Raw genomic sequence first — 22,215 nt, forward strand, 5'->3', positions numbered from 1 at the left:
CTACCCTACGATTCATCTTCCTCATCCGCCTTTGAAAGGGAGAAGGAGAAATGCAAAACCCTAAAACAAATGAAAAACAAAACCTAGATAGAGAGAGATAGATGGGAATGAACTCACGTTTCAAGTTTTCAAGACTTTCTAGCGACCATGGTGGTTGAACGATGAGGAAGATGACTGGTAGGGTAAAAAAACAAAGTTGAAAATAGAAAAGTTAAAAAAAGAAGAGGGAAAAGTGGAAAAGCAAAATGTGTTGCTTAAGAAAATGGCATTTTTGTCCAGCTTTTACTGACAAGACCTCTTTTGTCCTTCGTTGGTAATTTCTGAAAAGCATGGGCCATGTTGATAATTCTGCCTAATTTTTGTCCCCCATTGGTAATTGTTACATATCTTAAAGATGTCATAAGCATGCTACAAGCATGGTTTTAAATTTCGGCCGAAATCCGAAATTTCCAATTTCGGTGGAGACCGAAACCGAAATTCGGCGAAATCCGAAATTTCAGAATTTCTGTCCGAATTTCGGAATTTTGGTCCGAAATTTCGAGAAAATGTAAAAAAAAAAAAAAAAAAAATTAAAAAAAAATGTTACCAAATTTCGAGCCGAAAATTCAAAATGAATTAAATATTCTTGTTTAATTTTTACCAAATTTCGGATTTCGGTGGGGTCCGAAACTGGTACCGAAACCGAATTTAAAACCTTGGTTACAAGCTTTTTAAATACTGCATCACAAGATGCTTCGCGCATCTTATAAAATGTTGAAGTGTTATTATCATTTCCCTCTAAATCGTTGAAAGGAAAAAATAATCCCTCTTGCAAAGCAAACAGGTTGGCAATCAGAATTGCTATATATAGAAGGGAGTGCCACTATCATTTCTGGAAGAAAAAAATTACTGTCAAACATAGAAGACATTAAACTATTCCTTAAAATGTGGATCTTATTTTATGTACAATGCACATGGTATCAGTATAATTGTCAAAACACATTAAAAATGAGCGCTATCACGCATAAACCATAGGCCTTAATTTAAGGTGCCCGTTGAATATAAAGGTTGTCACCTTTTTTTTTTCTTTGTAGGTGGACACATTTAAAATGCATGATCTCCACAATATTTTGATCCAATTAGAATCACACCTACCCATCTGACCATTTCTTTCACCCTTCTCAACAGGGCTTCTAGGCTTCCTTCTTGTTGGGGAGAACTGAAAAAAAAATTGGAAAATGGTGTTTGAAAAATCCGACCCGTCTCACCCAATTCTATAATTTTGACTTTGAACAGCATCTGGCACTAACTTGTGATGAATTCTCATAGCTAAGAACAAAGCCTGAGATAGAGGCTCAATCCCAATTTTCTTGAGGCAGTCCTTGTCAATGTAAGACTTTATTTTCTTGTCATCTTGTGCACGTGTCACGAGACTGAATTTCCTCCTCTCTTTTTTTCTAGAAAATGGATTCCCGTTTTGTTAGCAACACTCTTTCTTTAAATATTTTCTAACCATCAATTACAAAGCCACATGATGGTGGCTTTGAAGAATTCAGGTGCATGATTCATCTGTCAGAAGGCAAGTCATTAAGTATTTATAACTTATATTTCTTCCCTCCCATAATTTTTTTTAAGAGAAAAACATGGGCGTCTGTAGTACGAGAACTATTTATTATTTGACCCCATGGATTGCAGAGACGTGGTATTGGGCATGTTTGGTAACCATGTAAAAATATTCAATGGAATATTCTTTTACCCATCTTGGTGTAAGAGAGACAGGAGAGAGGTGGGAGACGGAGACAGAATTGAGGTGGTGGTGAGTGACGAGGGCATGAGTTGAAACTGGAAAACAGATGAAAATTCCTATTCTACCCATCTTTCACCTTCGGTAAACAAATATTCCATGAATTTTATTTTTCACATGTATGGCAACCATGAAAAATTATTCCATAGAATATTTATGGGCCCAATTGTGCAATGTGTTTAGAAGGACTGAAGGAGAATTGACTGAGTGAGAGTAGAGAGAACATCAACAATCCCTAAAAACTAGTGAAAAGTAAATACCTAGCTAGAAATTAGAATCATGGTTCTAAATTTCGACCGAAATCCAAAATTTTGGTCAACACCGAAACCAAAACCGCCAACACCTGAAACGGTACCGGATTTCGGCCAAAATTTCAATAAATTTAACCCAAAAATCTCAATTTTTTTTTAATTATATAGCCATTTTCCCGAAACTTCAACCAAAATTACTGATTTCGGCAGAAATTTGGTATTTAATAAAATATTTTTTTTAATTTCTGTACCCGATTTCAGCCGAAATTTTGAAATTTGGGTTCTGGTGAGGGCCAAAACGCATACCGAAACCGAAATTTAAAACCATGGTCAGATCTCCTGCTCATTTTTCATGGTGGGCCTGTGTTCTTATGGGAACATCATATAAGGGAGGTATGTCCTACAAGAAAAAGGACAGATGTGGACAAAGTTAGCCGCAGGGAAAACAAACTGCTATTGGTTGCTGACGTCACCCATGATCTCTTTCTTTTCTTGAGACACTTTGGAAGACACGCCCGTGTCAGGACATCCCCTTTCTATTAAAAATGAGACTCATCTCTCCTCCGTATCAGTAAAGTTAGGTCTTTCATAAATCATAACATACAGCAAAGGAAAAAAATGCAATGATCATGGAATAGTATGGCAGTAGTGTTGATAAAAATTTATATACTAATATACATTTTAGCGTGGATAGATGGCGATTTTAGTAATAAATAAAAAAGTAGAGGGGTCTCTTTCTTTTCCCGCCCCCAAGCCCCTTGTGAGCTTTCTTTCTAGTTTCTAGTGTCATTCTTCCCTTGCTGCAAGGATAAATTTCTCTTCCCTATTTTCAGAGCTTTCTACTCTCATTCTACCCTAAAAGCAAGCATAAATTCCCCTTTCCCAAATTTCAGAGCCATTGACGTCAACAGCTGAAGGTATGTTTTGAGGCAGAATAAGATTTCCTGATGGAAGTATTAACTACTAACACAAAAAAAAACAGCAATCTACAATTGAGGCTGCACAAACAGGCAAAAGTACAGATACCCTATTAGATAGGATTTCAAGGCAACAAGGTTTAGAATAATGTGAGTAACCATTACTCCCCAAGGTCCCGAACACTGGTGATTTTGAATATCAGACAGTTACTATTGCTTGGAATGACTGCTAAACAAAAAGAGATCCTCCATTTGCTTAAGTCAGAATGGGAGGGGAGAACAGGAATGGAGATGTTAGGGTTGGGTTGGGTCGGATTGAAATTTTGCCAAAAACTGACTTGGAATCAACCCAAACCCGACCCAACTTTATGGTAAAAGCTCAACCAAAATTCACTAAATCTGAGTTGCACCCCTAGGAAATGTTGAGGCCCTTTTATTCCTCATTTGCACTCTCCCCATTTTCCACATTCAGAATCATACAGCTACCTACCACCAAATCTAGCACGCTTACTTGGGATTAGTGTAACAAACTAGCCACACTCAGAGAGTAGCTGTAATATATGATAATTTCCATGGTAACACCCTCATGGAAGAGAAAGGGAAGGAGAATGCTAGCTGGACAGCAAGCAAAATCTTCTGTCTTTAAAAAAGAGACATAATTTTTGAAAAATATGAAAGCACCTATGACCTATCATTTGCTGAAAGCATGTAGATCTTTTGATACATGTAACATTCCTGTGTTTTGATTGAATTGGAGCATCTTCTCTATTAACATTTCTAAACACAACATTCGAGGTGGGCTTCTACTAACATACAAGAAACCCTTGAATTAAAAAATTTCAGAACAGACTAAGAATAATTAATGGAACTGTGAGTGGATATTTACTGAAAGAAGCCATGGATCATGGAGATGGACCTTTTGGGTTGTGAGCCTCGATGTCAACATGACGGATCCCGGGGACAATCAACTGGATCTCTTTTTCCAGTCTATCCACTTCACTTCCCAGGGCTGTAACCACCTCCTCACCTGCGACTCCGAAAATATGTAATCATTGACATCATGTAATATTATAGTATACCATTGACATCAAAATTACATCCCTCTGTACATACCATAGCATGACATGGCCTTGAGGAGTGCACTGTCACCTTTATGCTTTGCAGCCTCTCGAAACTTGCCAAAACACAAAAAATCCAGTCAGTAATGATGGGCAGGCCAGTGAAGTTAGGGAGTTGTGCAGAAATCCTCCTAAACCCTAAACTCTGCCCCCTCTTTCTAATTTTGCTTCTTATTAATATTACTCTTCGTTGTCTTTTCATGAAAAAAATGATGGGAAAGCGTCACCAAATATATTGGAGGCAAGGACAGGTAATAACTGTCGTCGCCAAGTTGCCAAGGTTCAGCACATTGCCATTATGGCTGCTTGCAAGATGCAAGTAGCTCTGGAGTGAGCAACATAAAACGTTGGGAACTAAGCAGAATACCTGTTTGGCCCATTCTTCACGCCCAGTCCTCTCCAAATAATTTTGCACCACCACCACACCGTTGAAAGCTGTTGCATTCAATCTGTCAGTAACATCGCCTAGAAATTAGGAAGTTTTTTCTATAAAATGTGAAAAGACTGGTGCAAATTTCCAGTGGTAATTTAAGGTCTACAGCAAGAACAAAGAACCATGTTTGCAAGATTCATTTACTCTGCACGAAAGGGAGGTCCTAAAATGCTTCTCGTGAAGGCAAACTATTTATCAAGGTAATTGATTAAGGCGTATACACTTTTGCAATACATAGGTAATAGTTTTAACAGCTTAACAAGTGATAGACCTGGTGGGTGTAGAAAGTGTCAGGAGAATCAGGCATCACTTAAAGAGATTCAACATAAAGAACTTCAAATATATGAGTTAGTGATTTAGGCATTTAGCATTGAAGTCTATGGATTGGACAGGAGAATGTATTTCTAATGTAAACATGCCTTAGGTTTAACTGGGAAAAAGGAATAATTTTTACAAAGACTTAGTCTGCTGTCGGAGAATAAGACAGTAGAATTCCTTCATGTGACATGTAGGGAGTCATGTTGATCTCACCGCCACATGCTTATATATCTTTTAAAAAGTGCAAACTTTGTTCACGCGCATTCCTTAACAAAATCATCTTAATCAAAGTGTCACACAATGGGACATGTCAAAGGAATTCATTTCATAAAGGAATTATTTTTGTCTTCAGATTCCAGTACTTCTGAACTCAATTACTGCAATGATGATGGACACAGTACATAATAACCATAAGTGTACAAGAGTGTATATTAACCACATGGAATCAACAAAAGAACAAGAATAATTCCTTGTGGACTGCTAAGTCCTTCAGTCCTTGTAGCAGCTCTATTCTAGAGTGAAAGTTGTCATATTCTTCTTTTTTCTTTTTTTTTGAAATGATAATATATAGAAAAAGGGATCCGAGATGGACCACCAGAGATACAAAGATAAAACTAGAATCTTAATACAAGAAAAACAGGAAAGGAAACATCAAAGTAACAGCCCCTTTTTCTCACGGAGGAAGGAAGTCGAACCACTCCAGCCCTTCTCTTGCAACACCATATTTAGCGAGGGAATCCGCCTCTCCATTTGCTTCACGCCTAACATGCTTACAAACCATATCGGATTCTGAGATAAGATCATGAATTTCCTCAAAATAGCTTAAAAAACGCCACGGAGGAACCACTCGGCCCGATAACCAACCGATAACATTAGAAGAGTCTCCTGCCACAATTGTCCTATCATAGGAATCAACACTTAGACGCTTAATCCCCTGATATGCCGCCCTTACTTCCGCTTCAGACGAATCAGATCTTCCAATGGGACCTGCGAAAGCCCACAAAACGCCCCCTTGGGAGTCCCTAAGAAGGCCTCCAATCCCACCTGGACCCGGATTTCCAAAACATAACCCATCAAAATTTAATTTAGTAAAACCTTCAAGGGGAGCTTCCCATTTCAGATTTCTCTTTGGACGACTCATACCTTCAGAGCACACCGAGCGCCAACCCTCCCAAAGATCGAAAGCTGAGACGAACTTAAACAAAGGAATGCTTTTTACCCAAAAAATGACCAGCGCTATGATTTTATTATATAACCAATCTGCTGACTTTGCGGATCCTTCGAAAACTCTCGAGTTTCGTTCCTTCCAAATGACCCACCATAATGCAACCAAGCATAACCTCCAAAGCATCTTACCTTTTTTCTTCCAAGGGACATAATCCCAGCTCGAGAAGAGATCGGCTAAGGACTTGGGGAAGACCCAACAAATCCCAAACCTGGCCAGAATTAAAGCCCAAATCACTCTTGATATCTTACAATGGATAAACAGGTGGACTGTTGCGCATTAGTCTAGCTGTTGTGCATTGCGCTCTCTCTTGAGGTTGATATTATCTTGCTACCCTAGTTTGTGGATTCCTGTAGAGTAGCTAGTATGTTTCCCTTGTCACAATTTGTCGATGTTATCTTGCTACCCTAGTTTGTGGATTCCGTAGAGTAGCTAGTATGTTTCCATTGTCACTATTTGTCCCTGATCTATTTCAGAAGATTGGGTTGATTGTGCTGTCGCATGTGGACTATGAAGCTGAGTAATGTGGGCTATCTAGGATTTTGTGAAGCCTTCTTTATGGACTGTGGTACAATCTTGATGTGCTGCAGCTAAGCCATTTCTATGGGTTATTATGCCTTATTGTGAAGGCACTGTTTTTGTGTGGATTTTGCCTTCGCTGTTGCGTATGGATTCCCTTGGACAGATGTATCGGTTTGTGGTGATTCCTTCGCATGATTAGCGAAGTTTTGGCAGAGGAAGCGGTTCTGTGTTAGGGAGAGAACATGATAGTTGATATCAGAGGACATGGTCGTGACTTGGAGGGAGATCATTGCAATTGTAGAATAAGAGCAAAAGTTGATAAGTTCATAGTTATAATTACAAATTAATCCATGAAATCTTCCCACGCTACTCTAGTCTCCTTCTCCCTCCCTCTCTCTCTCTCTCTCTCTCTCTCTCTCTCTCTCTCTCTCTCTCTCTCTCTCTCTCTCATCTTCTTCCTTCCACTTCTTAGGTATGAAGTGCTCTTGACTTGACTGTTATACGATGGTCATAATTTTCAAAAAAAAAAAAGTGCTCTTGACTTTTCTCTAGAACTTAAATAATCACTAACAATAATAATAATTTGTAAGAAAGATCCAAAACTATTTACTACCAAGAAGGTTTGTGTATCATTAGTCCTGCGATTTTGTTCAACTTTTCGGTTTCTTCTACAATTAGGCTAATTTGAGTATTATAGAACCGGTGTACAAAATCATTTTATATAACCTAAAAGATGGCCAATAAATCTGTTTTCTCCCAAATTTTGTCCCTGCTACTGTTTATTCTGTTTCCTTCACCTCTATCTCTAATGATATTTTCTCTCTAAGTGCTTCGTGTAAGGACTAATAAGATTGCCAAATCAATTGGAAAGGGTAAGGAGGCACAACAACTCAAGAATGGGTGGTTCCTACATAAAAGCTATGGATAGTATGGGAGAGAGATCTAGGAACGGTGAGAATCAACACACATGCTCATAATGAAGTTTTTGTACCTATGGATGTCGGCCTATGTTGCATGGATTCGGATTCGCATTTCGGGATCCGACACGGATTGGAGGTGTCGGATTCAGCAAACCCCAAAAAGTAGGAGTCGTAGATTCAGTAATTTTTATTAAATAAAATAAAAATTTTAAATTAAATAATTAAATATATACACACACACATACATATTTATATGTTTTTGTATATATATATTCATTAAAATTTTGAGGGTGAACTGCGGAGGGTCGAGACACTAGGGTTTTTATTAAAAGAGGACGGCTTGGGCTTTTATATTAAAAAAAAGTTAAGCAGAAAATGTGTTTAAAGAGAAAATATACAGGATTTGCATTTTAAAAGAGACAACAATGTGCCAGATTCACCCGAAAAAATAGGATTCATGCGGGATACGACTACGACAAGAATCCGGGTGTGTCCCACACGAATCCATATCCGATTCGCGTGTCAACGCGGATTCGAAATAGGGGGACAAAGAGCCCACACAACACAGCATGTGAAACTGAAATAGATTAAGAGGCAAAGAACAAAAGTGGTTCACCTATTTCTGCTTTGAATCTAAAGAAACCGGGTCCAATCACCTCACTTTTGCAATCATATAGAGCATCCACAACCTGTCGCAAGAAACCAACATTCCATTGTCAAACTATAGAAGCTTGAATATTACATGAGCATTTGGTGTAATTATATGGTGGAATTATCTTCACCGGGTCAGATTTCAGAAAACGAAGAACTCTTTCCATATCATGATCATCGATTGCTCTACCAATTAAAGCATGTCGATTCCTTTGGATGAGAAAAATAGCAACCTGCAATATAAAATTCAATTCAGCATTAACCTTGAAAACAAACTCGAAACAAAGACCATAACGGAAACATGATGTAATTGACGCTTCAAAACTTGAGAAGAGATTTTGCATTTTTCCAAGCACGACAGATTTTTTTAACATCTACACCTAGCCCACATGAGTATAAACTGTGAACGACCGAACACCCAAAAAAACAGATTTTTTGAACATCTACTACAGTCAACAGCTAGAGGAAGAGAATACTAGAGGCATTATGCATGAATAACAGCTTAATGGGATGATCAAACAAAATGCAGTGAAGCACAATTACAAAACCACGGATGATCAAATAAAATGCAGTGAAGCTCAATCACAAAACCACTATCAGCTGTGTGTCTTGCAGTTGCCTTATGGCACTACAAATATGTTGCATGGAAATAAACTATAATTCTACTAACATAGAAGAAAATAAATGCTAAAATATTAACCCTCATATTTGTGCAAACCATATCCCTCCCTTCGACATGTCTTCGTTGTTATTTAAATAATGCGACTGAAACTATGTTTTTCGATCCATGGGAGTTGGGGAAAAATGCATCTATCCATCCCCATATGCTGCAACATGACCGATTATACGAACAAATAGAAGTATATGGCCAAATGACTATTCTAAAATTAGACTAGTAGAGCAAGGGTGTAGCCACACTGACAATTAACTAGCAGAAGTTCTTTGAGTGTGTGCACAGGTTCAGGCAAGTATCAGAAGTGGAACACCACCCTTTCCATCTGGCCTCGGGGTCTTGATAAAAGGATAAAACAACATGCCAGTGCACCAGGCGACTAAGGCTTGATAATGGGAATGAGATCTTTGCCCATCCCTTTCATTATGTTTGCCTGTGGTGAGTCCTTATTTCTTGACCCCAGTGCGTGTGTGCATGGCTCCAAAATGTTTCAGTTTATGCTTCTACCTATTATTTGGATATACCAAGAGATATGAACTGTCTAATGAGGCTAGCTGTGACATATTTACTCATGGGTGAGGCAAGATCCCCTGTTCTGGATCATGGTTTCTCTTGCCGATATAGTTCATCCAATGGAGAAATCGATCTCCACGAAAAAGTGACTGATTTTATCAATACAAAAAATGTATAACTCCCTGGGAATTTCAATTGTGCTTATATTCATCACTATAGGAATTGGGTTCAAGCTTTCCCCAGCCACTTTTCATTAGTGTGTGTGTGTGTGTGTGTGTGTGTGTCTATAAGATCAAAGAGCTCTCAACCATATATGTATGCCTTTTGGGGCTATTGATCTTCTTTCTCGTTTTCTGAAACAAATGTTGGATGCACGGTGTTGAAGTATAAATGATCAAATAGTATCAGAGATATTGCCTCGTGGAATGTCCTAGGTTCAAAACCATCAACTCCTTGATAATAAAAAACCATGTATATGGCCAACCCAAAAAAGAAAGGCCACACGTGAGGGGTAGTGTTGAAGTATAAATGATTAAATAACACCATCTCTAACAGCTTAAGCTTACGGAGTAATTGGTTGTTTCACACATGGTAAAGGAACTACGACAAAAAGCAAAGTAGAAATACAAAATTAGACTGAAATAAAAGGGCTATCACATTTGTAGCAGATTAAATCTTCATGGTATTGCAAGAAGATTTGCCTGTGGAAATTCTATTCTCTATGGCCATGATATATTCTCTTGAACCTCTCTTCGAGGTTAAAGAGAGGTGGAGAAGTTACTTCGATAAGTTGCTTAATGGAGAACCTATAGCGAATTTGGGAGAACTTGACAACGCTTTTGATGATACAAAACAGAGGTTTGCTCGTAGAATCCGAACATCAGAGGAAAGAGTAGCTATGAAAAATATGAAATTAGGTAAGGCTAGGGGGCCTGATGATATTCCTATTGAGACTTGGAGATGCTTGGGTGATGTGGGTTTGGTTTGGTTAACTAGATTATTTAACAATATTTTGAAGACTAAGAAGATGCCTGATGAGTGGGGGAAGAGTACCTTACTACCTATTTATAGGAATAAAGGGGATATTCAAAGTTGCACCAATTACCGAGGAATTAAGCTAATGAGTCACACCATGAAGCTTTGGGAGAGGGTAATTGAGCATAGACTAAGAAAAGAGACTAAGGTGTCAGATAATCAGTTTGGCTTCATGCCAGGACGATCGACTATGGAAGCTATCTTCTTGATTAGGTGGCTAATGGAGAGATTTAGAGAAAATAAAAAGGACCTTCATATGGTTTTCATTGATTTGGAGAAAGCGTATGCTAAGGTTCCCAGGAGTGTTATGTGATGGGTCATTGAAAGGAAAAAAGTGCCTACTAAATATGTTGATGTAATTAAGGATATGTACGATGGAGCATTAACTAGTGTCAGAACCACATATGGCACGTCCAGTGAGTTTCCAATTACAATAGGATTGCACCAAGGATCAGCTCTAAGCCCTTATCTTTTTACGCTAGTTATGGATGAGCTTACGGAGGGTATCCAGGATGAGGTGCCGTGGTGTATGTTATTTGCAAATAACATAGTACTAATCGACGAAACCAAAGCAGGTGTAAATGCTAAGTTAGAGTTATGGAGAACTACTTTGGAATCCAAAGGTTTTAGACTAAGTAGGACTAAGACAGAGTATATGGTATGGAGTGCAACTTTAGTAATGTAAGGAGGCGGGAAGAGGATGTACTAAATATGACTGGACATGAGGTACCTAAGAGGGATATATTTTTCGCTATCTTGGTTCAATTCTACATAAGGAAGGAGAGAATGAAGAGGATGTTAACCATAGAATAAGAGCAGGTTGGTTGAAGTGGAAGCTTGCCTCAGGAGTTCTGTGCGACCGTAAAATCCCTACCAAGTTGAAGGGAAAGTTTTATAGGACAGCTGTGAGGCCAGTCATGCTGTACGACTCAGAATGTTGGGCCACCAAGAAGCAGCATGTGCATAAGATGAGTGTAGCAGAGATGCGAATGCTTAGATGGATATGCGGTCACACAAGGCTAAATAGAATTAAAAATAAAGACATTCGTAAAAAGGTGGGGGTGGCACCAATTGAGGAGAAGATGAGAGAGCACCGCTTAAGATGGTTTGTACATATCCAACGTAGGCCTTTGGATGCTCCAGTGAGAAGAGGCAACTTGTGCTAAGTTGATGGAGTAAAAAGAGGTAGGGGCAGACCGAAAACAACTTGGGTAGAAACAGTGATGAAAGACTTGATAGCTAGGAACATAACAGAGAACATGACCTTGGATGGAAGAAAATGATCCACGTAGAAGAACCCAACTAGAGCCAGGTAGATTCCTTTCACCTTCTTCATGAAATTTTTCTAAAGGATTCATTTAGACGACCCCAACTAGTTTGGGACAAAGGCTTCGTTGAGTTGAGTTGTGGCCATGATATATTGAAGACACAAATTGTAAAGTAGCAAAGATTTCCAAGAACATGAAATGAAACCATCAGGGAAGCCTTTCTTTTGAACAGCAGCAACACCTTTGATATGCCTGTCGGACCACCTAAGTGGCATTCTTGTCTCCGCCACCTAATGGGGTTAACTATCCCCGACCCAGCTTTATCCTCAGCACTGGGCATTTGATCAAAAAAGCATCAAGCAATACCAGTGACGGACTTAGGGAGCCTTCCCACTCCTTAAAAAATCCATAATCAGTGTCTCGGATGCAATTGAGCTAGCTGTTTCTTTAGTGCAACTACTGGAACCACCCAGTATCTAGGACGTTTATGTCACATGCAATTATCCCCATACTCCATAACTCACAATGCTGGTGTAGATGGTTCGCCGAGATTCATTTGCAGAGACCCTTATCTACCATATCGCCTAAAGAATGATGACCCCACCATCAACACTTAAGCAAGTAGACTTCCCTGCTTCCATTGAGTCTTATAGATCCTTCAAAGAACCTTTTAATTTAAACTAAAACCATTTCAAGGAAGCTATGTGATCATCCATCAATTTATAGAGTTCAGATTTTCTCCCTTAAATAGGTCCTTATGAAGTTCTTAATGGCATGAAACATAGCTTTGTCTTAGGAACAAGTAAAATAGCCAACAAGAAGTTGCTAAGATGGCTTCTACCTATTGATCAAAGCCAATATGCCGTTGCTCGGGAATTAATCTCCGATCTCTATATCTATGTCCCACTGAATAATTCCCACTTATTTCAAACTGAGTCAAATACAAACCAGCCCAATGAGAGCAACAAATAGAAATACTTTCCAGCTCATGCCAACATGTTCAGCTGCCAATATGCCCCCCCCTCTCTCTCTCTCTCAAGAATTATGACAAGGGCGGGCTATGTTTGCAAGTGTACAACCAACAATTCTCCCTTTGGGAGTATGAGATAAGTTTCCACCTAACATACAAGCCCCCTAATGGCAAGGTTGCAAGTCTCCAAATGGCTGGAAACAACTGAAGCTCCGTATCTCAGTTGGGATAAGACATTTGCAACATGCCTTCAAATGCCTCGGGAAAACCCCAAGCAGGAGCAGGTCACATTCCTAATCTCAAGATTTTGCTTTCATCAACAACTACATGAAGCATTGCTTTCTTCACGGAGCTTCATAATAAGTTGATTCTACACACAAAATTTATAATAAGCATTAGCATGTGTCAAAATTGATGGACCAAATTAATAATTTATAATAAGCATTCACATGTGTTAAATTGATGGACCAAATTAATCATAAATTAAATTGATGATAGTCCGTTTAGAGTACATAAACTTAACAAAGGATGAGAAGTACAAATGAGTTTACAAAGCAAAGGATAAGAAGTTTAAATGAATTTTGACTCTCAAAATGAAAGATAAGTATAAATACCATTCCAAGTAAGTTGCCAACGATAATAGAACCGATAGGGTCATAGATTGCATTTCCTGTTCTATTAACAGCCACCAATGATGCTGCAGCAATAACAAGACCAGTAACTGCAGCGCCATCCTGCAAAATCAAGATTAAGTCTAACAACATAAGACAAATTACATTATAAGCACATCATGGCCAAAAGAAACATTGATAACGAATAACGACTTTCCAAAATATGAAGGTTAAAGTAACCTTCTTTTCTCTCCCAGAGATATTAAAGAGAGAAAAGAAGTTTCCATATAACTACTTTTAATAACAGAACCCCCACCCCTGAGCCCATGTTAAAATCTGACAAGAATTATTTGAATTTTGAAATGCATTACCTTGAATTGAAAATGGCAAGGACATACTTTCAGAAGGCTGATCACTCGTGTGGCCTTGACCGAAATATTTGAATGTTAAACCAAATTATAATTTCTAGTCACTGCTGTATTATTGTTTATTGACTATTTGACTTTATTATGAAATCTGACTTACAGTCAATCAGCCCAACAAAACTTGGAAGCAGCACAGCAACTGCAAATTGCACTTGGGTTGACATGAAAAATTACCTCTGTCATAACCGCAACAGATGTTGGATCATGACCACGCCAGACATAGTCACGCACTGTCATCCCTTCTGCAGTTGCACCTTTCTTGACAGCATTTATAGCTACTACAAGTGAAGCACCTATAAAACAAAATTACAACAAATGACTTTTTCACTTTGTTATATTTAGAAAACACGATGATTTATTTTGTCAAAAGAAATATTTAGAAAACATTAATGTTGACTCATATATTTACCTTCGATGAAAAAAGAACCACCAATTACCAAAGCTGCATAGTGAATATTTGCAGGGGGCTGTTCTAACAAGGGATACTCATAATCAATACATGCCACATGTGTACTGAGCTAAGTTATGAATCGGGATCAAAAGCACTAAAAATTCTCAAGAATTTACATTTATTAACAAGTATTTGACAATCTTATATAATAATTAAATATCTGGTCACCTGCGAACTCCACAAGTTCTGAAATCCATGGACAATTGTAGCCCCAGAACCAAGGCAGAAAATACCAACAGCTGATATCAAAGACCAGACAAATCTTTCCTTGGAATAGCCATAACTGTAGAAAATCACAAAATAAACAACTAAGTGCGTTATCTAAAAAAAGAAAAAAAAAGGTAAGTATTACAAACATTCAAGCCAGCGCATCATTCAAAAAAAAAAAAAATCATGCCAGTGCAAGGACTTGGCAAGCAGAATAATCAAGTATCAATTTTTTAGATGAAAAATTGGGTCTACAAAGGGATCATACTTGGGAAAAGATCATACATAGATAAGCCAATAAATGCCCTCAGAAGCTAGATTATGTTATTAGCAGCTGTTAGTGAAGGGCTTTATTTTCCAATTCACTGTGTAGAACAGTGATGCAAGCCTTAAATGACCCTTATGAATACTGGCCAAACAAAACAATCTGGAGGTTGACTTCTTCCAATTCCCAAAGTGGGTTACTGATTGTGGAATGACAGACTAAATGGTAACTCAAAAACTGTATAGCATATGGTGGATAAAAAACTCACGGGTGCAGAGCATCTGGGGCACGTCTTGAGCTACTCAGACCATAAGCAAGAAGGGCCTACAATATAAATAGGAACAAGGTTTAGAGACTGAATATATGTGCCTCAAGAGTGTACTTTGGCAAAGAGAAGAACAAGGAAAAAAAGAAAAAAGGTAAACACATCAAGTCCTAAGGATTGGTTGCAGATGATAAAAGCTGTAGGAAAGAGGGAACATTAAGACTTAGTTTAGGCCTCAAAGGTAAATACCTGGTTTGCAAAATCAGCAACTGAATGTACCACTTCAGCTAGCATAACATGGCTAGAAGTTACCATCCACACACTAAATTTCAGAGAAAAGACAAGGAAGTTGCACCACAATGCAGTAGTAACTGCTCGTTGGCTGGAGTAAGCATGTCATGAATAGTCAGAAGAGACATAAAAATAAAACTGGCAGCAAAAAAAATATAATAAAAGATGGAAAACAGCATTAGGCTACATGTGAATGTTTTTGTCTTAGAAATACTCAGTAACAATAAAAAGACAACGAAAACAATATTAAAACCTAGATTTTACATAAAAATGCAATAGCTCAATTTACGTGTCATTACAAATTTTGTTAAGTTCATCATTGTAGTTACAAAGCATTTACTAGATTCGTAGTACATCACTTTCTTAGTAAAAAAAGCATAACTATTACCATTCAAAAAAATCATAACTACTCATTAAAGAAGTTATGAACATAACACGAGGATCAATAGCCAAAAGAACACCAGATACCTGCAAGCTAGGCATCTAAGATCAAGTTTAGATGTGCATGGAACTTCTTAGTTAGCAAGGTAGTCAGCCAAGGTAAATGAATTAAAAAGCAGTTAAAATAAATAAACTAGGACACAATTTTATTGAACTTCTACTGAATTTAATATTAAACAGCAGTTTATTGCATGTAAAACACAATATCAGACTTTGGCTTCATATTTAATCCCATAACACTTTATATATTTGTCGGCAGTTCTTCCTGATTTCAGAAGCATTTCTTAGTCGACTCTTCGGTTCTGCTGGGACGCTATTAGGGAGGGGAATATTCTTGATGAAATACCTTTCCATAGATGGTCCCCTCCTAATCCCAGTCCCAGTTTCGTTAAGCTGAACTTCGATGATTCAAGCTTAGAAGACCCCTGCCCCGCTAGTTTTTTTATCATTTTCCCGCTTAGGAATTGTTGCACGTTTTGTGCCATTTTAGTGTGCCTTGGGCATTTAGGTCTAGGTGTTTCTTCTCTTCTTCAATAAAATCTTCACCATCCCCCCAAAAAAAGCGAAAATTAATATAATTGCCCAAAAAGGAACCACATTGTGTAATGTGCTTTGCACATTGAAGTAATTAACATAAACCTTGTTCAACCCACTAAATTTGCAAAGAACGCAAAACCATCAACAGGATCATAAAAGAAGAAAATTATTAAATGCTTTTTGTTGAGCATGTGACCACAAAGCCAACACTACAAACCAAATAGAAGGTACCTACTCAACAAGTGGCTGCAGTTATTTGGGAGATCAAGAGAAGCTAGACAGATGAAACACATAGGCACAGTTTCCTATTACATTGTGAATACTAGACAGATATGGACTAGACATAAGCTATAACAAGCTAAGATATTAGCAGAATTATTATGAATATAGAACAACTTGTACTATTTGCAATTAGAAGTATCTATTTGGTTTCTTGACAATGCGTTGATTGTTAATGGGGTAGTGGACTATTATGTAAAACAGGGAGAGACAGAGGCATTATATCCAAACTGGATATGAAAATGGCTTATGATCGGGTGGAATAGGAGTCTTTGGATTTTTAATTAGGGAGGATGGGCTTTGGAAGCAGGTGGCATGCCTGGATTATGAGATGTGTATCTTCTACTTGGTTTTGTGCCGTGGTTAATGGTTTTCCTAAAGGCTTCTTCAAATTGCCTAGAGGTTTGACGCAGGGAGATCCCATATCCCTCTTCTTTTACTTAATTGTCATTGAGACGCTCAGTAGAGTGATTGATAAGGAAATAAGTGATGGCATATTAAGATAGGTCAACAAGGGCAGGAGATCTCTCACCTACAGTTTACGGATGACTCTTTGGTGTTCAACATACATGAAGTAGATAAGGAGTTTAAGTTAAAGGAAATACTTCGATGTTATGAAGTGGCGGTGGGCCAGTAATCCAACTTTCACAAGTCTAGACTCCTCGGTATCCACACTTCTGATTATGAGATTAATGGGCTAGCATTGCTTGGGTGTGAGGGCGAGCCTTGGCGCAACGGTAAGGTTGCTTTATTCATTGTGACCTGGTGGTCATGGGTTTGAGTCACGGAAACAGCCTCTCGGCAAAGCAGGGTAGGCTGAGAACATCTAGCCCTCCCGAGACCCCGCAATGGCGGGAGCCTCGTGCACTGGGCCGCCCTTTTAGATTGCTTGCGTGTATTGTGGATCAGTTTCCAACAACATATTTTGGTTTGCCATTTGGTGTAGGAAGACCTCAGAAAAGAGCATGGGATCCAATTGTTCAGAGGTAGAGAGAAGATTCGACTCTTAGAAGCAAAATCTGGTTTGCCTGGGAGGCAGATTAACTCTTATTAAAGCAGTGCTGGCTAACATTGTGATCTACCACTTGTCGGTCTTCAGCTGCCCTATGAGCATAATAGACGAATTGAACTGATCCAAAGAAGGTTTCTACGGGACCGATAGATGAAAAGAAGTTTTATCTTGTGTGTTGGGAGGACGTGTGCAAACCAATTAGAATTGGTGGACTGAGTGTCAGGAGATTGAAAGGTGTTAACACAATACTTCTTGGGAAGTGGCTTTGGTGGTACGGGGAAGAGAGAAATCGGTTATGAGCTAAAGTCATCGATAACAAATATGGATCTAATCCGAGCCATTGGATATCTGATGGCAGGTACAGGTTCGGGGGATCGACCGTTCAGAGGGGCATTCACACACAAAAAAGTAAGTTCAACGAGGGGATATAGTTCAGAGTCTATGCGGCGACGGGATCAAGCTGTGGTATGATAAGTTGTGTCAGGAAGTTACTTTAAAGAATATGTATCCAGAGCTTGCGAGAGGTCTTTGGGTAAGGATGTCTTTGTCAAAGATTGCTTCGAGCGGGTGGAGGGAAGGATCATGTAGAGGATAAATTTCAGACGCAATTTCTTTGATAGAGAGCTGGATCTGGTGACCCAATTTCTGGAGACGTTGGAATCACGCTACATTAAAAAGACTGGCAACGACAAAAGACTTTGGATCTAGTGCTCCTCCGGGATCTTCTCCGATTAGTTGGCAAATATATTTAAGAAGGCACTTGTTCATAGTAAATTCAATTGTTTTTGTTCTGTTGTGCAGATGCCTTATATTCTGGCGGTGATACAGTATTTGTTCTACTGTGCAGATGTCTTGTATTCTGGCATTGACATAGTACCGTGACGGACACACAAGGTGGTCAGCTCACTACGGGTGCAAGGAGCAGCACACCCCTGTTGGGGTTTCCAGAACAGCGCCCCGACAGGAAAATTTAATTTTTAGTCCTATGCTATTGGGTATTTCTGTTATTTTTTATGTAGTGGCATTGATATATAAGCCACATGTTAGGGTTACAGGGGGTTACAGGTAGAGGTTTCTGTGAGTTTTCTTGGCCGAGAGGAAATGAGAATTTTGTAACCCTAAACCGAGATAGTGGAACTCTTCTCCTGTGGATGTGTGCACACTGCCAAACCACGTAAAGCTTGTGTTCTTGTTTTGTATGATTGTGTTTTTTGTATCTCTTTTTGACGTCTAGTTGCGCATCGTGCTTGATTCTTATTTGAGATATTCATGCTTCGTCTTGAGGGAGAGTGTTTGCAGTGGTTCAATAGTATTAAAATTATAGATTTGGTGCAATTTTTTATGTTTATTAGGGCTCATCATGGATGACCGTAGTGGCATGAATAGAAATACAATTTTGAGTGAATTATATACAGAGAAAAGTGATCATGGGGTTTGATGGTGCTCCTTCAAGGCTTCTTTTTTCTTCCTTTTTTTCACTTTAATAGGATTCATAGGCAAAGGGCCAAAATTTAACCCATGCTTGTTTTACAATTAGAAGTCATCACTACATGATCTCATCACTTTTTCTTGCACAAAACTAGAGACTTTGATACCAAATCAATCATTTCTCTATGAATTTTTTTTCATGGGAAGCCTATCAACAAGGTTTTACCTGCTTGCATGAGAGCGTGCTAGAGTGCGCGATGCAGTAGAAATACGATATTGCTGGTTATTCTCCACGTTTTAACGAAGAAGTGGAATTGTAGGATCATATTATTCAACTTTGTTTACATTTTTTCTTCACAAATATATGGTCAACTAGGGGAGTGAGGGGTGAATCAAGCTATGGCCCAAAAAGCATAGTGATTTATAACAGTGCCTCTCGTTCAATATTATGACTTGGAAGTGAGCCGAAAGGCCAGTCAAGGAAGTGCCATTTTGTCACCTCTTCTTACATTATCAGCCCTAGCAAATATGTTCTCAAGGTGGAAAGACATTGGTTGAGAATTGGATCAATTGGTTCCTCATTAGTCTTTTTGGGGACCGATGGTCATGCAAATTGATTGATGGTGGAGGTGAAAACTCTTCATTTTGATCTACTTAGCTTTTTGAGACAAATGGAAGGGAAGCTCGAGGTGTGAGGACGATTTGTATGATGTGATTTCTTGGTCTTACGATCTTGTTTGGGGCTATGGAGGCTTGCAGGGTTGATGCAGAAGCATCACTTCGCCCATCAGCCTTGACATTGCTCTACTAGTGTAGTTGTTGTTGCTCTTTATGTTACTTGTGTTAGGTGTCATTTTACATGTCCATTTGTGTCTTTGCATCTTAGGAAGGGTATTTTGGTTATTTTTCTAGTACTTGTGGCATTTTAGGCATTTTGCATTAGAGAGGGTTGTATTAGTCTTTTTTACTTGTAATTGCCTATATAAAAGGCCATTTCCCACCATTAGTAAAGAGACCTTGATTTGAATTTGAATTGGAAAAGAGAGAATTTTCTCTAGATCTTGGATCTAGTGGATTTGGAGGGAAAACCTCTTGCAGAAGAGGATTTTCTTGTGGAATTTTCATCCAAGGGAGAAATTGAGCTTGGAGATCAAGCTCCTCCATGGAATTTCAGCTTCTTTTACCTTGAAATTTAAGGTTTCATCTATTTTTTAACAAAATTCAGCATCTCCTTGCTGAATTTCAGGTTTTTGTATCAAGAATCCATAAAGAAGAGTTAAAAAATCCCCAAATCTCAAAGTTGCCGGAAATCCGAAGCCTACGCACGCTTATCTGCTGCATCAAGGATGCATTCGTGAGATTGCTGATTTGGTTAGAAAGAGAGATATCGTTTTCACACACATCCCGAGCGCAAATGATTTGTCCAATAAGTTGGCTAAATCAGGGGTTTCTAGAGGTGTCTTATACTTAGGGCCCCACTGATATTGCTTTGTAATCGCCTTTTATTTTTAATAAATTTGCTATCTTTCGTCAGAAAAATGGTCCCAGGCTTCTTAATATTGATACTTTCCGTGAAGGGAATCCTAACATTGCAGGAACCATTTAAGACGAGCAAAAATATTGCCTTGGTAAAGAGAAACCAGGATGGACCACCACGGCTTGTTTATACAAGTTTTCATCCTCATGTCCTTAGCATTTGGAACCCACCCAACAGCCCCACATTGAGTTTTACATCTCAATAAATAAGTAAACAAATAAAAAGACACTCCCGCGTTGATCCTTTGCATCTAGTGTGAAGGGAGTTTTCTTTAATTAGATCTTCCCAGAGACTACCAATCTGAGCTTAGCAGGTTCTTCCTGTGAGTATATCTAATTCACACTATACTAGTTCTCTGCCTTTCACTCCATTGTACAGGCATTATTAGTGGAGTAGAGTTACCATTTAGTCTAATGTAAACAATGCATCTTTCATCTTGAATTTATAAAACAGATAACAAAATAAAATAATAATAAAATCATGTGCAATGGAATTCATAGACACAGCATTTACAATTAACAGCGTGATTACTCACAAAATTAAATCCAGTGACAATGAAAATGCCAGATAAGAAAACCACAACAATCAACAGATTATAATAAATAAATAAAAAGAGAAAATAATTACCTTGTCTCATCAAGTTCAGTCTTTTTAATCTCCCCAACCCTAGAGAAGTAATCTAAAAGTATAAACAACCAAATTTCAATCTAAAATTCAGAAATCAATAAAAAAAAAGGAAACAAAACAATCTATAAAAGCATCAAACAACTCAAAACTTACTACTAGAATACTCACAACTTTCTTGTTAATGCTCATAAAAAATAACAAAAAAACTTACTGCGAGAAGAAACCCGTCCGCAAGAACCGAATGATACCAAAGCTATTGAACCGCTTTGTCTCGAACGATCTCTCAGTAGAAAATCACCGATCGATCTCGAAGAAACTATGAACTCGCTTCCTCTGAAGATTGTATCAGAACCGAACCGAAAAAGTCGAAGATTTTCTACTGATTTAGGCGATGATTCTTCAAATCGATGAGAGGGATAAAAAGAGGAGAGAGGCGCCGAATGCCTGGGACTGAGAACAGATTCCCGCAGAGATTTGAGAAGGTGAGCTGTTCGCATCACATGGAAGCTAGGGTTTCTGTTCCGCATGCTGTACAATTTCCATGAAAGGGTGAAGGAAGGTCAAGATAAAAATCAGAACGTTGGTTTTACATAGGGTTCTGAAGGAATCCGGGAGAGTATGTAGAAGTTCGAAAGGTCTGAGAATATTCTGTTTTCAGCTGTTCGCCATTCTGTCTTTTAGAGGGAGCTCGAATTTGTTGGAAATTAATCCTAACCACTAGATATTGATCATCTATCAACTTAACTTTATTGGGACTTAAGTTACTTAGGACAAGTCCTGACCATTTTGGAATTATGTACTGCTTTTATTTTTCATGTGATAGTGTGTTAGTTGGGCTTAGAAAAGCTAATAGAAATTAAGAAAAGTTAATTCCGGATTTGGAATGTATGCCATATTTTAGACCATGTATCTTCTTCATATATAAAAAAATTTAGTGAAATTTGAAGGGGTTTTGAGTAGTACAACAACTTGGGTTACTTTCTTTGCGTGTTTGACATCAAGAGAATAATCTTCTTCTCTTGAAACTCATCTTCTCCCTCCAACCTAGTTGGTTTTATTCCAACAAAGTGGTATCAAAGCATAGGTTGAAGGTTGATCGTGACTTCTAATATATTGCAACCTCAACTTCCTCGATTCAATGGAAATAACTACAATCAATGGAGCATTCAGATGAAGGTTTTGTATGGATCTCAAGATCTATAGGATATTGTTGAGAATGGCGTTGAAGAACCGGAGGATCAA

General features: G+C 38.4%; 1 protein-coding gene across 2 annotated transcripts; it reads right to left on the reverse strand.

Moving 5' to 3' along the window:
• Positions 1 to 3,573: 3,573 nt before the first annotated feature.
• Positions 3,574 to 21,664, reverse strand: LOC143878399 (metal tolerance protein C4-like). 2 transcript variants are annotated; one of them, XM_077380688.1, is made up of 13 exons: positions 21,185 to 21,661; positions 20,974 to 21,025; positions 15,071 to 15,203; positions 14,825 to 14,880; positions 14,253 to 14,367; positions 14,043 to 14,100; positions 13,808 to 13,926; positions 13,212 to 13,331; positions 8,270 to 8,371; positions 8,104 to 8,176; positions 4,437 to 4,504; positions 4,065 to 4,125; positions 3,574 to 3,978 (listed from the first exon to the last, which is right to left on the reverse strand). In XM_077380688.1, the coding sequence occupies exons 1-13, from the start codon at positions 21,498 to 21,500 to the stop codon at positions 3,854 to 3,856; spliced, it is 1,398 nt and encodes a 465-aa protein (XP_077236803.1). In that variant the 5' UTR covers positions 21,501 to 21,661; the 3' UTR covers positions 3,574 to 3,853. The 2 variants fall into 2 exon arrangements, 1 of the variants encoding a protein (XP_077236803.1); XR_013250952.1 differs by lacking the exon at positions 3,574 to 3,978 and having other exon boundaries at positions 4,070 to 4,125; positions 4,437 to 4,518; positions 21,185 to 21,664.
• Positions 21,665 to 22,215: the final 551 nt, after the last annotated feature.

This window comes from Tasmannia lanceolata, unplaced genomic scaffold, assembly GCF_043159265.1.
Source record: "Tasmannia lanceolata isolate RefF3 unplaced genomic scaffold, GAP_Taslan_0.1 ptg000006l, whole genome shotgun sequence".
Classification (NCBI taxonomy): domain Eukaryota; kingdom Viridiplantae; phylum Streptophyta; class Magnoliopsida; order Canellales; family Winteraceae; genus Tasmannia; species Tasmannia lanceolata.

Excerpts from the sequence above, each read along its gene's own strand:
- LOC143878399 (XM_077380688.1), bottom strand. The coding sequence starts at position 21,500 with ATGCGGAACAGAAACCCTAGCTTCCATGTGATGCGAACAGCTCACCTT. Across the intron at positions 21,026-21,184 it reads CGGACGGGTTTCTTCTCGCA|ATTACTTCTCTAGGGTTGGG; the intron begins GTAAGTTTTTTT and ends TTATACTTTTAG. Across the intron at positions 14,101-14,252 it reads AGAACTTGTGGAGTTCGCAG|CCCCCTGCAAATATTCACTA; the intron begins GTGACCAGATAT and ends TTGTTAGAACAG.